This window comes from Trachinotus anak, unplaced genomic scaffold (genome assembly GCF_046630095.1).
Source record: "Trachinotus anak isolate AG129_WGS33_773 ecotype Australia unplaced genomic scaffold, CSIRO_AGI_Tana_v1 ptg000032l, whole genome shotgun sequence".
Taxonomy (NCBI): Eukaryota; Metazoa; Chordata; class Actinopteri; order Carangiformes; family Carangidae; genus Trachinotus; species Trachinotus anak.
In genome coordinates this window covers 29,382,501-29,400,430 of record NW_027273883.1, presented here as the reverse complement: position 1 = coordinate 29,400,430, position 17,930 = coordinate 29,382,501, and the positions used below count along the sequence as shown (strand labels likewise).

Genomic DNA, 17,930 nt, shown 5'->3' with positions numbered 1-17,930 from the left:
AACAGAACCCAAACTATACTCCTGGGTGACTCACAGTGACTCAAGACAATTTGCTCCAGGGGAGGGGGTAAAGGGGGGAGGAGGTGATTCCAGCGCAGACAGGCAGCCAGCCGCAGCCGCTGCCATTTAAGGCGCAGCTATCGGACCCCGCCCGCCGCGCTGAATGGGAGGAAGCGGCGAAGGCGTGGGATGGGGTTGGGTTGTGAGTTGCATATGTACATGTAAGAGGTGTCCGTGAATGTGTGTGTGTGCATAGGCCTGGGGAGTCGCTTCGTCTAGTTCACAATCAGTGCCTCAGTTCGCAGGGTGTCATCGCGATAACACAGCAAGTTGCCATGGAGACATCCTTGATCGGTTCCTGGACGGAGTCAACAATCCACAGGTGTCCGTGGAGGAGGGGGGGGGGGTAGGAGTAGAAGCGTCCCACTGCAGAGATCTCGTGGGGGAGTTGTTCCAGCACCGGCCTTGGCCAAGGCTGGTGCTGCGGGGGCCGGAACGCAGATTAGATTATGATTGTTTGGGTTAGGGCGAGCAGTCGTATTTCAATAGACACGGCTTACTCTGTTAGTCCATTCTGGTCATCTTCATCCATTCTCCTTTTCAAAGCTGAAAGCTTCTCCAAGATGTGACCCATGTTGCGATTTATGACCACAGTCTGAGCATTAACAGCTCCTTCCAAGGTGGTTCCCAAGTTGCGGTTCACAATCACAGTCTGAGTGCTTACAGCTTTACTCACTCCATCAATTATGTCGGGCAGCGTGGGGATTTGGACTGCTGTCACCGTCTTCTGAATTTTCCGATACACCAGGGCAATGCCTAATCCAATCAGCAGAAAGCCTGATATCACAGTTCCGAATATGTAGAGATCTTCGATGTCCTCAACGGAAAGACTCGCCAGGCACACGACCCTCCACTGCTCCCAGGAGTCCCTCATGTAACCAGCGGCGTATGTTCCGCCAGGGCAGACAGGTTCCCCCGAACCCGGGCTTCTCGTCGAGAAGATCCTGTCAATTGCGTTGAGAGACCAGTTGACCAATTCCATGATTTTAGATTTAGAGAGCAGTGCGGAGAGAGGCTTCCAAGGTTTAGACAAGACAGGACGAGACGTGAGATGCAAAGCAGGGAAAAAAAGGGAGAGGAGAGAGGGGGAAGATGCGTCCGCCTTCGTTGGGAGCCGGAAGAGAAGGGAGGCAAGGTGATTCTACTTTAGAATCTCATCTGAGGTGCATTTTTAGAGACAGAGTGCCTTGGTAATGGGGCAAATGAGTACATATTCCTGTCGTCGAATGCACTACAGTCGCTTGAGAAGATGAGCAGCAATTGCAGACAGATGACAAAAAGTCTGACTCATACTGAGCATGAACCTACTGGGGCAGAACTCAGATTTTCATGTAAAACTTTATTCATCAAATCAACCTAAAATAGGAAATGGGACTGGAACAGCAAAACGTTGTTTCCCCATTAATCAAGTTTCCCCCTGTGCCTAGATTCAGTTCTGGTATTCATATGACTCTGGTGTCTGTGGTGAAATATTTTAAACAGCAATGGCCAACACATCTACAGTTCTTCACTTTACTGATTCCACGGCTGCATCAAACTTGCAAACCAAATGTTTATATTATTCTATATTGATATTACTCAAATCTCACCACCTAGAGCACAATACCTCAGGCATCTGTTTCCCTAGCATGTTGTCCAACTCTCTCTGAGGGATCGAAGCTGTTCCCAGGTCAGATGGGATATATAATTCCTCCAGCTTGTTATGGGTCTTATCTTCCATTACAAATGATTAATTGTAATGTAATGTAATGTTCTCAGGGGTTTCCTCCCAGTTCGAGATGCGTGAATTACCTCCACTGGGAAGTATCTGGGGAACGCTCTTAATGTGAAGAAACAGCAGTCCTTCTCCAAGACTGTGTGTCAGAACTCCTTACCTACGTCATTCTTTTGATCTACCCAAAGCTCATGACTAAAGGTGAAATTCTGAACATTGATTGACTGGTAAATTAAGAGTCTCTGCTTCACCATGAAAGTCTGGTTCAGTAATGACATGTGTAATGCACTAATTTGCCTATTTTGTCAGTCTTATTCTCCATCTTGCTCTCACTCTTGAAGGGTTGGGTATTGAACCCACATACTTTGTGTATTGACTCGAACACCGTGTATCAAAAACTGACATCAAGTCTGGTGAGATTCATTATTTTCCTTACCTTTGCTTTGATCAGACATTTCCTGACTTAAATCAGATTTAATCATATTTTAGACCTCTCTAAAGCTCGTGGATAGCCTTATGCGTGAGTGAGTAATGAGTAATGTATTGGATATTATAGAATTTCATATATCATTGGTAGTAAAAACAAATACAAAAAATATGCCCAGCTCCAGTGTGACCTGGGACAACAAGTTACTTCCAAACTGATGGGACTAATCCACTGTACTATCAGACTGGGAGGTGTTGACACAAGTTTTTATGGTTTTGATTAATTCATCATTGAGAACCCTGTCCCAAGACAAGAGTGTTGAAATGGGACAAATCTGTAAAACCACAGCTTATGTTCAGTGACATTCTTTTATATCCAATGTTGTTTCTTTGTTGGCAGTGCCAATACACACTGTTACAAACAGAGTCTGTAGAGGAAGCATCGTATTACACACCATTATTGTGTGATTTTGTCACACCTCACCTGCGGGTTTTTTCTTCAAATAAACAGCAGCTTCAAAACAACTCCACGATGGATGTCTTATGACTGCAGGGTATCTTCCTTCTATATGTTTCTGACAATGATCCAGATGTCCCACATCTACAAATCATGCATTACCCTGTATATTTCCCCGCATATGTCAAATATATGATGATGCTGAGCTCTATCTCTTGCTTTATTTAGCTATTTTTCTTTTGGGTGGGTGTTTGTGGCTTAAATCTGAGCCTGTGGCTGTAGAAGTGTAGCAGAATATATGCCTCTTCACATTACATGGTAATACAGGCACACAGACAGCCACACAAGCAGACAAATGTATTTTTATGTGCATGTGTGCAAAACATGACAAAATATTGTATCTGCCGCCCTATTCATTTATAAAATCTCCCTCTATCCCAATCTCTCTCTCTGCCTCTTTCTGTCACTTTCTTTCTTAGGCTCTCGCCATGGGGATGATGACAGAGTATTATCACTATATCTTCACCACACTGGTAAGTAGAAAAAGAGGCTGTGCTGCATAGTCGCTTTGTCATCAAATCTACCTCACAGTTCCATATCCCCATATCTCTTAAGATTGGTTGCATGCCCAAAAATGAGATGACACTGCTCTCAATCTTTATTTTCAGAGCTGTTCACTTCATATTTATTTCTTTGGACCATTCACTTTCCCCTTTAATGTGTTCTACAGAGCCAGAGAAAATAACAGAATAATACTTTATGACATCAAGACATCTTTTCTTTTGCTTCAGCCTTTTTGAGCTTTTTCATCTTCAACTTCCTCTTTCTTGTCTCCCTACTCCTCTTAATGTCTGTGTCCTTCGTCTTGCTCCTAATTGTTCTTGTCCCAGTCTTGTTTTTCCTCCTTTTCATATTCCACTTGTTCAGATCGTCTTCTTCCTCTTCCTCTTCTCCCTGCACATTCTGTGGATATCTCATGTTGAGTCAACCTTTCTGCTAGTTTGTCCTAGTTGCCAACCATGGTGTTATATCTACAAATTCCACTGCAGACACAAGAAGCATTTTGTTAAATGGAGTATATTTATCTACCACCTTTATGCAAAATGCTTTACAGTTTGACTCTCCTTCACCCATTCAAACACATACTGGCAGCATGCTAGCATCCAGCCATTCATCCATCTATCTTTAGCTATATCCACTTATCCTTCAGGGTCATGGGGGGCCCAGATAACATTAGGCGAGAGTGGGGGTCAGTCACAGGGCTGACGCATGAGACAGACAACCATTCACACTCAATCTGACATTTAGGGTTGCCAGATAACCTAATCTACATGTCTTTGGACTGTGCAAGGAAACCCACACAGACACGGGGAGAACATACAAACAACACACAAGTAGTCCCCAGCAGGTTCAGAACCAGAACCGTATGGTTGTGAGTGTTAACCACTGTAAAAACGTTGACAGGAAACCTCAAACTACAAAAAAGATTAATTATTGTCATGATTTTGGAACCATGAAGACTTTCTACAGTTTTTGATGTTAAACTATTTTCATCATCTCAGTGTGAAGTCTATGGGATGAGCAAGACCAAGCAGGTGAGGCTAGGAAGGACACTCAAGTGACTATGTGCAGTGGGCTATATATATAATACAGCTGTCCTCTCATTCAGCATTGTTTAGTTTTGACAAACCAGCATCTCTTCATGTAACATGTTAACTTTATAAATACATGTAAACATAACTTATGGGCAATAAAAGAATAGTTAATTTCTTCTTTAATCTCAGCTAAATCACATAACAAACGAAACATTCTCTCTTCAGAGGGACCAGTAAACCTGCCTGATTATGTAGTTAATGGTTATTTACATTCAATGAACACAGATTTCTTTGGTACCCAAATTCTCCTTTGAAAAAGGCTTTACTCTGTAGTTAAATGTATAAAGCCATATATGTAATATGAGTTTGCACCAAACATTGATATACCATCTTTATCTTTCCTTATACATCAGGAAAAATTTGTGCTGAGCATCAATATTACATTGTGACCTATTTTTACAAAATTTAAAAATAAAGGAATCAAGCAAAATTGAGATTTCACCTGACTACTACGTCCTTGCAAAACAACTCAGGCACCGATCTCTCTTGAGCCACTACTATACATGTACTGTATATATATCTGATGTTTGGGGTTTGCATCCCATATCCATAAGATAACATTGTAATAAGCGTCCACGGCTAGTAGAAGTCAGCTCCCCACCTCAGTCACATGATCATTGTCTTGCAGGTTGTAGCAGGTCAATCGAGTCTTGGGTGAGCAACTTTCAACGGAACAAATGTTTGCCATCGTGGGGTTTGTTTCGAGGTCTCAAAATACATCCATGGTCTTTCTGTTCTCCCTCTGTATCTCTCTCCTTATCCTTTTCCTCTACTTTCTTATCCTTCTGCCTCTGCCTCCTCCTCCCCCTCTTCTTGTGCTGCTCTTGGTATAGATCCTGTAAAGCAAATTCACAGATTTGTTTATAAAATCAATATATATGTTGGAGAACTATTCCTGAAAACGTGTGAATCATGTGAAACTTGTATGGTACTGAATTGTGCAGTTATACCGTTAAACTGTGTTTCACCATTTTCGTGTTGTGAGATGTTTGTGCCTAAACAGGGTACTGATGACGCACTTGGACCCCCACTTAGCATAACCCGCACCTTAGGCTATAAAAGTAGGGACTGTACTAGCATCAGTGGTTCTCCTGCTCAGTGTTATTGCTGGTTAGCTAAGCCTTGCTCCCCAAAATGTGTCTTTCCTAGAGGCTGAAATACCAATGGTGTGGTGTTATTAGTAATTACAGAATAATGTATGAATAGAATAGTGAATAGTGAATAGTGAATGAATAGTGATGGAGCCTCCGTATGAGATGTTTCGATTTGTGATTGTGTGTTTTTAAAACTTTCAGAACTGCAGCTCACTCTTTCATCCCCACGATCAGTGTAGCTGCGGAGTTTCTGGTGTAACAGCACCGTGCCGGACAGGTGACAGGCCTGTGTCTGTGTCCTCTGAGACACGTTACAGCAGGAAAAGAGACGAAAATTAGCGGGTTCACCTGGGTTTTGTGTTTACATCAATACCATTCGGAGCCGATCGGAGCAGGAGCCATGTATAGATTATAAGCTATTTCTCTTACCAATGCTGAACTCAAAATAGAAAAGGTCCAGGGCATTAAACAATTTAGAGCAATTTGTAATGTGAAAATGTATACAACACTTGTGTGTGCGTACAATCAATATAGCTGTTGGACGCAGTCATGTTTCCTTTCAGCATAAATTTGTTAGACCGTTAAGCCATGCGGAAGCTCTCCCGACGTTGGGCGTGGTTTCAGTGCCTCCAGCGGACACGTCCCCAGCGTTCCAGAGTTTGAAGAGTTTGAAACCTAATTTTATATATTTGGCAATATTGTTATTCATTATTTTTATTGACTCAAATCAGACCATTACGAAATTCCATCCCACTCTCATTCAAGAGAGGCTGCTTGTGTTGCTTAGGATAAAACACTGTCTCTGTCTGTCTGCTCTGCCTCTCCTCTTTCCTTTACTTTTTAAATGTCAAGTTCCTTTGAAAATGTAATTCTTCAGGTTCAGGTTCAGCTATCTATGCTTTTCATGATTGTGGTTGAAAGGGATCATTTTCATTTTCAAATGAAACATCTAAATGTTGCATACTTTCCTCTCTACAGCCATTCAGTGTGGTATAATTTATGTGGGATAATTAAAAATCTCTGGTATTTTCAGGACAATGAAAAGTAAAATATAAACATGAATAAGACAAGGGAGGTAGGAACAAACAGAGGGGTGTCTTGTCATTCCCCACTGTTGTGTTTGGCAGACAAAGTCCAATGCAGACAGCCTAATTCTCCCAGCAGAGTGAACAACCCAGCCATACTGAGCACACATATGGTAGCCATTTCCTGCCAGATTTCTCTTTTCTACTCACTTAGCCTACCTTGTGTTGCTGTTTTTCCTCTTATATTATATGGAAGGTTTGATCAGTACTCCAGTTTGTCAATCATGGCCTTACATGTAAGATTTCTTAAGCTCTCTGCTCTCATCAAAACTTGAGTTGCCTTCTATTTAACTGCCTAAATCAGAGTTCAGATACTGTCTTCTACTTATTTAATATGATTTTTGCCTTTACGACACTCAGTCCTTAACTTTTTAAAAGGATGTCCCTAATGTCAACTTATTAGCTGTTCTGCACCACACCTTTGGTCAGAAAGTCCATAAGAACACATCTTGTTTATGGGCCTTGTTCTATACAAATGGGCTCATGTGTGAGCACTTGTTGCACCCATCTCTTTCCAGGATGCTTCCTCTGTCCACTTCAACCAAAAAAAAAATGCTGAGCTAGAATGTACATCATTCTCCATCAGGTCAAGGAAGGCAAGCAGCTCCTTGATTCCCTGGTTTCCATGGGTCCTAATGCCATTGCCAAAATTTAGGACAAGGCTCAAGGGATTCACCTGGGTGCTAGACCCAATCCTCCTGTCCACTCCTTGATTGGCAGAGAAAACACATTGGGAAATGTCCATGTTTTCTTCCATGGGATCTGGAGTTATCCAACAGATAAATCTCTCCTGTCGACCCAATGTTCTAACAAGTTATGCACTACAACCGTCTATCATCTACATCTGTCTGCACTCTGTTCATTGGCCTCTGTGTAAATGTGCAGCACAACCTGGCTGCTCCTGGAGGTATGTGGGCCTTGTTTGTAGCCATCTCCTGTTCTGAGGCTCCTGGCTTTATGTAGATAATAATAATTTACCTACCTTAAATTACTACCTAATTTGTTAATATCATAAATAGCTCACTGGCTAGTTGTGTTCGTCTCTATTTATTCACTGTCTTCCAACAACTTTAAAACAAACCCAGTGTTGCTCCACTGGACTTCAACAGTTATAGGCTTGTTTCCAAATCACCATTCCTCTGAAATTTTTGAAAAAATTCAATCTGGGTTTAGATGTCATGATAGTACAGAAATTTCCCTTCTGACAGTTACAGTTAATCTCTCCTATCCTGGTGACTGCTCAGTTCTCATACTATTTGTCCGTAGTGCATTTGGCATTTGGCTAATATAAAATAAGTGTTAATGTTTATACAGATGACACTTAGCTGTATGTTCCCATAATGGAGGCTAACACCGCTGTTCTAAGTAATCATACAAACTGCCTGTGTGATAAGGTTTGATGTCCAGCAATTGCCTATAGTTTAATAAGCCCAAAAATTAGATTTTTTTTATTCATCCCACCACCCTCTATTCAGTCAATCCACAACAGCCTCAGCCAGATGTCAGTAAGCTGTATATATGTTATGTCTGTTGCTGTACAGTACCACTTGTTTCGACTAAGAAGTATCAGAAAAATTAACCCTGTTATTTATCATTTACTGACCTGGAGAAATTAATCTACACTTTTATCATTTCTCGTTGGAACTAGAGTAACTCCATTTCTTACTCTTTCCTGACTGCAGCTGGTTTCAAATGCAGTTACAAGGGTTTTTACTAGTACAAGGAAATATGATCACTGACATATCTTGGCCTCTTTTTTTGGCGACCCAGTATATAATTGTTTGCAAAATTTTACTGAGGCACACAGGTGTTAAGGTCAGAGTTTGGCATCAACAGAATGAATCCATGGACCCAACCTGTCTCGTGTCTAAAGTCCAGGCTTGTGGTGGTGATATGGTTCAAGTGATGTTTTCTTGGCAAACTTGGGCACCTTAATACCAATGAATCAGTGTTTCAAACAGTCTTGGTGTTACTGCTGACCATGTGCATCCCTTTATGGCCACAATTCACCCACCTACTAATAGCTATTTTAAGGTTAATGCAACATGTCACAAAGAAGCATCTCATACTGGTTTCCTAAACATGACAATGAGTGCAGTTTACTCCAATGGACCTTCCCAGTCATTGAGTCCAATAGAAAACCTTTGGAATGTGGTAGAATGAGAGATTTGCAGCATGAATTCGCAGCTGGCAAATCTAATGCACATTGCAAAATCATGTCAACATAGACAAACAATCTCAAGAGAATGTTTCCAACATCTTGTGAAATCCATGCCACAAAGAAATGAGGCTGTTTTGAGACCAATGCAAAGCCCTACCAGTATAAGTATGGTATTCCTAATATATTACATTTACTCTTTGGCAGACACTTTTATTTGAAGTGACTTACAAGTAAGTGGCAACACTAACACTTCAGTGCAGTAAAAGACGTTAAAGTAGGTACTAACTACTACTACTAGCACTGAAAGGGGACAGAAAGTGCTGGTCAGACACGTTAGGGTGTAAAAGGTGTAAGGAGATAAGGTACTCTCAGAAGAGTCTTCAAGATATTTCTGACGATAGAGAGGGATGCCCCAGCTCTGATAGCATTGGTAGCTCATTCCACCATCGGGGAACCACAAACTGCCGTGTGTGCAGGGATGGCATTGCCACACAACATTCCTTGGAGGAATGCAGTGGCCGAGATGGAACATAAGCCTTTTATGATTGAGTTCAAGTAGGTGGGTGCAGACTTAGAAGTCCCTTGTAAGCAAGCTTTAGTGACTTGAATTGAATTTGGGTGGCCATGGATAGCCAGTCGAGGTCAATGAGCAGTGGAGTGGCATGTGCCCATTCAGTCTGATCAAAGACCAGATGTGCCAACACATCCCAATAAAGTTCTCGGTGAGTATAAGATGGTTTGTCAGGGCTAGTATCAAGCATTGCAAATCCCATCACAAACTGTCATCTTTTGTAGTGTTTAACCCCAGCCCTACTTGTCACTCCTGTAATGCTTACTCTTATTAACCTAGATAAAGCCCAACCCAAACCATCGTAGGAAATCTCTGTGTAGAACACAGAACAAAAACATCTGAGGTTTGATGCAATCCAAGCAAACCCCAAATATTCAGAGCTTGGCTTCTGTTCTGTTCTCACAGCAGTACATTAGTTGTGAAAATACATTTGCTGTTCCAACCAGAACATTAAACCTGGATCAGTATTTACATTTAAAGACAGATCAAAGCTTCTCAAAGAAAGCAGAAGATCAGATTAAGAAATGACTGCTAATGGCACTGGAGAGCCACATTGTTATTGCACAAGGAAGTATTGCACTGTTATTGCACATTGATTTGAAGAGTTTATTGCTCAGATTAAGATTTATTAGCCTGATGGCCCACGGGTAAAAATATTTTTTTGCTATTTATGCGGGACAAACCTCTGTATCTCCTACCAGAGGGCAGGAGCGTGAACAGTTCACAACCAGGCTGGAAACAGTCATTAATGATTTTCTTGGCTCTGCAGAGGCGTCGGGAGTTGGAAACATCCTCCGATGATTTTTTCTGCTGCTTTTATTACTCTCTGCAAAGCTTTTTTGTCAGATACCATACTGAGATGCAGTATGTAAGCACTCTCGATGGTGGAGCGGTAGAAGGACAATACCTTAAGACTGTTCTTGCAAATTACTTGCAGGAAGTGCAGTCTCTGCTGGGCCTTTTTCACTGCTACAGCGGTGTTTGCTGTCCAGGAGAGGTCTTCTGAGATCTGTACACCCAAAACTCTAAGGTCTCCACCTTGTCCCCATTAATGTAAAGGGGGTGGGTTCTACTCGGTGTCGTCTGATGTCTATGATAAGTTCTTTAGTTTTGGTGGTGTTGGGGGACAAGTTCTTGTCGGAACACCACCCAGACAGCTTCAGAATTTCATCTCTGTATGCTGACTCATCACCACCATGTATAAGTCCAACCACAGTGTTGTCGTCAGCAAACTTTATGATGGTATTGGAGAGATGGATGGGAGTGCAGTTATGGGTGTACAGGGTGTACAGGTGTAGGTTCAGCACACAGCCCTGTGGTGAGCCAGTGCTAAGGGTAAGAGTGGAAGAACAGTGGGGCCTATTTTGCCAGTTTGTGGATGGTTTATAATGAATTCTTTAGTCCAGGTGCAGATGGTGGGGGAGAATTCCAGGTTCAAAAGTTTGTTAACTAGTATGTCTGGGATGATGGTGTTGAAGGCCAAGCTTTTGTCAACAAAAAGCATCCTGACATAGCTGCCTGGAAGTTCGAGATTGCTCAAAGCTGTGTGGAGGGCTGTGGCGATGGCATCATCAGTAGATCTGTTTGCCCAACAGGCAGTCTGATGAGGGTCGAAGGATGGAGGGAGGCTGGCTTTGATGTGAACTGCTCTGAGTCTTTCAAGACACTTCATGACTGTAGATGGAGACACGTATTACTGTTCTCATTGTTTGAATGAATCCTTACTCCTATTAATATATTTCTTACCCTGTAGTTAACCCTGCAAGTTGTATGTTTGCTGAATTCAAAAGCTCATTTCCACACACATTCATACAGTGTTTTCTTTCTAGACAGCTTCTACCATATACACACACACATACAATAATGGAACAGCCACCAGAGGCGATTTGGGTTCAGTATCTTACCCAATGACACTTTAACAGATTGGTGGAACTGGGGATCAAATCACCAACCTTCTGATTAGTGGACAACCCACTCGACCTCTGAGCTCCTGTTTTTTGGGTGTGGTGCCACATGTACAGTTAGGACTGAACTTCAGGATGCAAGTTATTTAGGAACTTGTTTTAAAAGTAACATAGTTAAACATGTGATATCTGGCCACCAGTTAACAGTGGTGTTTTAGAGGCATTTTCTGTCAAAAATAAATCAGAAATTAATTAGAAATTCTGTAAAATCCAACATTCAAGTATCCTGCAAACTTAATGTAAACAGATAGAGCTGGCAGTCGCAGTGACAGAGCAGACATGCAACCAGTATGAACACATGCATGTTTTTCCACAGCAGATCAGCAGCAGCAGCCACGGTGCACGCATCCAGTGTGTCTCCGGTATTACTGATGCTGCAGGTGTGCTATTCTGTCTCCACATCGCTCTGTTAATTTCAACTTCAGTCAGAATCTTTATCTTCACCTCTGCTGCTGCATCATCACCTTCTCACTCACACTGGGCACTGCTGAATCAGCTGCTCCGCATTTACCTTTTTTCTGCTAACTGAGTAAATCCAGGAATTGGCTTCTCTATCTGGATGTGATTCTTAATTAAGAACCACTTTTACCAGCTACATTCCAGTAGAAGATGCACATTGGTTTAATTCACCTCTCCAGTTCCATTTAGTAGTTCCATCAAACTCTGGTAATGAAAGGTAATTATTTCATTGTAGCTTCATTGTATGTGGAGATACCAACTGTTGTGCTGTTGCTGTCAGTCTTACTTTCAGCCACTTAACATTTCTGATCTTTGTTGTTTGCTGTATCTAATTCTCTGTTAAAGTTAGTTTGTAAAATCTGGGCTGATCATATAGCAAAACGGTCGTGGTGTAGTTTGTAGTCGTGGTTAAGAAAAAAAAATACCATAGACATTAAATTCATCCAAAATTGACCCAAGATCTTTAAGTGACTCATTTAAACTGCTCAATATTTTATCTGGTTACTGAAAAGAGTAATCATTAGCTTCAGCTGAACAGTGGGGACACAACTGAACATGAAGGTTAGTAATACTGGGTAAATGCTCTTTTGGAGTCGTAGTTGACTACCTTCCTTACATTCATATGGCAACAGGCTAGAACCTTTCCCTTCTTTTTAATCAACAAACCAGATATTTTCAAACACAGTTATTCTTTGGAGCCCCAAACTTGGAACTTTACTTAAAATAGAATTCAGTCCAGGATATTTGGCCATCAGCACAAAGACTGGACTCACCAAGGACCATCTATCCTTGCTCTGTGAAACGTTTCTAAAAACTCCAAGGCAGTCTTATGATTGAATTCTTATTGTCTTTCTTGTAAGCTAAGACCCCCGTTATTTAATGTGATTGTATACTGCAGGGCTGTTAATGTCTCTCAAACTCTTCCTATCTTCACTGTATGTTTCTTCTCTTCAGGATCTGTTTGCGCTGGACGTGGAGCCTTACCGATTCAGTGGCGTGAACATGACAGGCTTCAGGATCCTCAACACTGAGAACAGCCAAGTGGCCTCAATCATCGAGAAATGGTCCATGGAGCGACTGCAGGCTCCACCTAAACCTGATTCTGGTCTACTGGATGGCTTCATGACTGTGAGTCTCATGGATAAATATATGAATGAATGAACAGTGAATGAATGAATCTCTCTGCCCATCTTTCAGTCAATGTGCAGCTGCTTATCCATTGTCTCAAACTCTTGGATTCCATGAAGTATACAGATGAAAACATATATCTGCTCCAATGCTCCATGTTTATCTCTCAGATCACTTTCACATCTGTAGTTTGGTTCATTTGGTCTGGACTAAAGAAACAAACGTTGTATATTTGTTTATTTTTGTTTTTTTTTTAGTTTAGATTTGGCCCATTTTGTGTTCACACCAACCAGAACCAATAGGTGTAAACTGACTGATAACTTGTTCACTGGACAAATTGGTGGTGGCATCATAAGTACCACATGCAAAGATCACGTTCATTCCATCAGGACAGCCTGATGTTGTGCAGTGATTACAGTAAAGTACAGCCTCAGAATACCTGTTACCAGATCAATCATGCATGAGCTGCAAACATGTTCAATATGTTAGTAAAACACAAAACAGCTCAGTAACACAACATTAAATCATTCTGACAATGTGACTACAGACTGCTAGAACTGTGGCTTCTGAAACACTTTCAGTGGACACTTAAACTGAGAGATGAAGCAGTGGCCCCAGCCATCAGCAAATGTGTAAAATACTTCAAAGATACTTCAAAAATGTTGGTTTACCCTTTAGAGAGCTTGGTTTGGGTCGGAGCCTCACTGCAGGCCTGTAAAACCCATTGAAACACTAATGTAGGCCATATGTATTTCTTCCACACTTGACTAATGGGACAATCTAAGAAAAACTAGAATTTTTCTTGGTTGTTTTTTTACAGACATAAAGTCTTTTCTTAAGTTATAAAGCATTGTTCTTGACATGATACACTTGTTAGGGTGAATGTGCAGTGGCTTCCCTTACTGTAACTTCCCAGTCATCTAATGGAGTCAAAAGGAAAACCTTGCTGCCCCGAGCTGTGAGCCCCTGGGCGTGATAAGAAGAGTCTCTTTCACTGTGATCTGAAACCTCTCTGATCAGTGCACACTGCTTGTAATAACTGCTCCTCCACACAGCTTTCATGCCAATCTCTTATCTGGGAACTCAGCCAAAAAATATCAACCCACCAGAGAAAAGGAATGAGACGGAATAGAGAGTAATGGAGGAGGGAAGAAAAACGAGATGAGGGGGATGAATGAAAACCAGAAGAAAGACAGAGAGTGGGTGAAGGGAAGGCAGAAGTGAAATCAGAGTCCTTGTGTTTTATTCCCAGAAATGTTGAGGTGTTAAATGTTGGGCCGATGTAGCCACTTGGTCTGATTCCAGTTGTAAAGCACTGGCGGGAACAGTAGAAACATGTTGGCTGCTGATTGAAAGCAGTGGCTTACCTCCGGGGAATAACAGATTCCCTTTTTTTCTTTTTCTAAAACAGCAAGATCTTGCTGAGTCATGGTTCTGGATTGATATTGGAGAGTGGGTGTTACTCAGTTTAAGCCCCTTTTGTTGGATTTGTGGCTGAATCAATACTGTTTCCCACTTGAGACCTGAAATGGACTGTTTGTAATAACTGGACCTTTTCAAAACACAAAAAGCTCAGACAATTGCCTTTACAGCAACTACCTTTGAGCAGAGGCTGCTACATGGAGTCTGAAAGTTGATGTCTTAACTCCACACAGAGAAGAACAAACAAGGCAAAATAAAATATTTCTGTTCATCCTTGATTATCATTATATTTGTCTCTTTTAGTCCATGCTGTCCTGTAGAGAGTCATCAGGCAAGGTGGTTATTTTTGGATCAGTGACAGGGGAAGATTTATGTGTGAGGAGTGTGCTGTGACCCTGCTCATCAGTGAATTAATGGCATATGAGTTTGAAGGAGGGGGCTGATTAATTAGACAAATGGCAATCAGTCAGAAGCTAATGCATATTGACATGGTAAAAGGTTCCATAAATGTTTGATTAACAGCTTCATTTGTGTGCTGTATTTACATTTTTGTGTGTTTAAGTGGTGAAGTGCTGATGTGCTGCAACTTGCAGATAAAGACAGATTGCACTGAGTGAGCAATCCAGAGGCTCCACTTGCTCATAGTGCTTCTCCACTCAGTGCCATTGTTTAACATTTCATGGTTGAATTTGCAGTTTGCATTGTATGGAAATAAAAAAAAAATTCAAATTTGATATTTAATTTAACGTACAGCTTCTGCGGTCTGAAAAGGTGCAGGCTGAAGTTACAGCTTATTGTACCAGCTCTTTTTACAAAACACTTATTTGACATCAGGAGCTAATATCAATCAAAAACCCTTACAATAGATCCTCCACCATTCCATACAAGTGCCAATGTGGCTTTCTAATCATACATTTTAATATTTGATCGATTTATTTATTTTTTAATTTTATTTTTAAATACATTTTAATTTTAATTAATTTGATTATTTTATTTTTTATATATATAAATTACAAAAGTGTGTTACATGTTTTTCAAGTCTTCACTGCAGCTGCTCCATATGATCCTCACAATTTTTCACAATTCAAACATACAAACTCATCTGCATCATATAGTCTTTCTCTCATTTTAATGGAGCTATTTGTAAGTTTTGCTGTTGCTACATAGACAGCATCAGTGTTATCAGCTGTTAATGTACCAGTCTTGCCATGAGCTTCAGCCATCATTGCATTTACAGGACAAGAGCTTATGATACACCCTCTGAGCCCTTCTTCAGAGCAGCCTGGACAATACAGTGACTCAGTATCAGAACGTGACAAGACAGTCAATTTGATTATATTTGTTTTTAATTTTGTGTTACGGGTCGCAAAGTTGGTACCAAAGCAACAAAATAGAAATCTATAAAATACAGAGAAAACTGAGCAGCAACGAAGACACTGTGTTTATCTTTTCTCATCCAGGTTGCATCTTTTATTCACAAGAACTAAACAAACTTAATTTCCCTGAGTGTCTGTTAATGTTCCAGTCCATAGCTGTAGCTTCCATACAATAACAAGCCATACTGTGGCTCAGTTGCATAAAAAGCACATAAATTCCCTTACCCTGTAAGATGTAGCTTCTCACATTTCTGGTGTACTTCCCACGGTTTCTCAATGCCAAACGACATAAAATCAATCAAGTATTTATACATGAATCATGGCTACTATGATATAGTGCAAATTATGACAATACCCGCCTGTCTTTAAAGAAAATAATTTCTAAATCTGCAATGACTCTGGACTGAAACAACTCAAATTCACATTGCTGCTTGTTATATTATCACTGGACAAGTTGACTGTTCACAGCACTGGACCCTCAGGCCTGACGGGCTGTTGTTAATATGCTGTCTGTTTCTGTCGTTCTGTTCTTTCAAGTCTTCTGTGCTTTATAATATTTCAGTACGGCATCCCCCAACATATCTCAATTCTTTGTTTCACTTTTTTGTTTACTGCTTAATTATCACCTTGCTTACCTGCCTGACCATTTTGTTTTTTCACACCTAGCACACGACCTAGGTGCAGCTTTTCTCACTGAAGCTGTAAACTCTGCATTCTGTGTCACTGCACCAAATCATGAAGACCATTAAATAAGTCCATAAAATGAACTGTGTTTTTTTTTTTTTTTTTTTTGTGGTACATGTCTGTGTGTGCCAGATCAGATAAGCTAATTCTGTACCTCAGTCCTTTGCTGTCTTCAGTTGGTGGCAGAGAATCCCTGTCCTGAGTCGTGGATTAACATGCACAACGAGAGTGACCTTACAAGCGCCACACTCTCATTACCATAATGTCTCTCCTTGTTAATTGCTTTAGCTGCTGTCTGATTCATTGTTTGCACTGCAAATTGAAACAGGTTTAAAAAAACACTCAGGCATGACTGTAATTTCTGCATTTATCCTAGTTGAAAGGTGGAAGCGTTAACTTTTACCCTGGTCCAAGGAAACAGACTGACCTCTCAGTCATCAAGGTCATCTCTTTGTTTGTTGCAGCTGCAAAACTGAGTTTGTATTCAGAGCCACTGCATTCTATTTCCATATTACCATAAATATGCTATACCTGTAGGTACTTTTAAATGGGCAAGTGATGGAAAGCTATTTCCTCTTTGACAGATACCATTTTAAAGTCAGATCCAAACAGAGTTATAAAAAATGTCATTCAGACATCAAACATATTCCAGAATTCATATTATCTAAGCATCCCTCAAACAGCCCATGGTGGGCATGGGGAAAGGATAGAATGAGTCATATGAGAAATATATATATTAAACAGCAGGAGGCTCTTCTGAAAGCTCACCACCAATGGGGAAGCACTTTGCTATTGTCTGGCTGCCAATAAACCTTACTTAAATGTACATAATATATTTTATATATATGTTAATTAATTTTAATCAAGCATTGAAGACTTTTTTGTAACATTTGTAACATAATGAATCTGCATGGACACACATCCACAAAATATGAATTAATCCTCTCCGTGCTGTCTATGTACTGCAATTTTCTCTTTCTTTTTTTCAGTTTCAATACTGAAACATTTCCTGATAAACATAAATTAAAATAGTTAATCAAAAAAATTCTTACCATAAGGTCCATTTATGTGGTTCTCTGGGTGCTTTTAGCAACATCTTGTAGCCTTCATCAATGCTTGGAATAGTTTAGCGATCACTGAGACTGTTTAGTTATCCTATGACCTAATTGTGGAATTGGCATGAAAGCTGCAATGACAATAAAACCATCCATACTTCGGGCAGCAACATAACCAGCCCCATCACAAATGAGCAAAGTCCATCTGTTGATGAAAAGCAGTGAGATGTTGCTGAAAGGTTCAGGAAAAAGCCAAATAAGTGGGCCTTGTGATAGAGAATTTTTTGTCTAAAAAGGTCAAGAAGCATCAAGCTCAATTCTATAAGTATGTTATTTTCATTGAAACATTTGTTCAGATATTTCTTTCTATATTGAGATGCCCAGGGTCTTTGAGAAGATATTCACATCTTAATAATGCAACATCCAGAGAGTTGCTTCATCCAATAGGTCAGAGTAAACAAAACCCTACACTGTATGCACAATCTAGAAGCAAATATTACACAATAAATAATAATCATTAATTTATAGAAAATTATGCCAAAGAGGACTCTGACTGACTGAATGCAAGCACTTTGACTCCAGGGATTTTGGCCCCATGAAAAGATCCCATCACCACAGG

General features: G+C 40.6%; 1 protein-coding gene across 3 annotated transcripts in view; it reads left to right on the top strand.

Annotated features, from left to right (window-relative positions):
• The window catches only part of LOC139613275 (glutamate receptor ionotropic, kainate 2), a 296,545-nt gene that overhangs the window by 129,271 nt on the left and 149,344 nt on the right, over window positions 1-17,930 (top strand). For all 3 annotated transcript variants that reach the window (XM_071469775.1, XM_071469776.1, XM_071469777.1), the window contains 2 exons: window positions 3,137-3,190; window positions 12,601-12,774. In XM_071469775.1, the coding sequence (XP_071325876.1) occupies window positions 3,137-3,190; window positions 12,601-12,774 (228 nt within the window). The remainder of the gene's footprint in view (window positions 1-3,136; window positions 3,191-12,600; window positions 12,775-17,930) is intronic.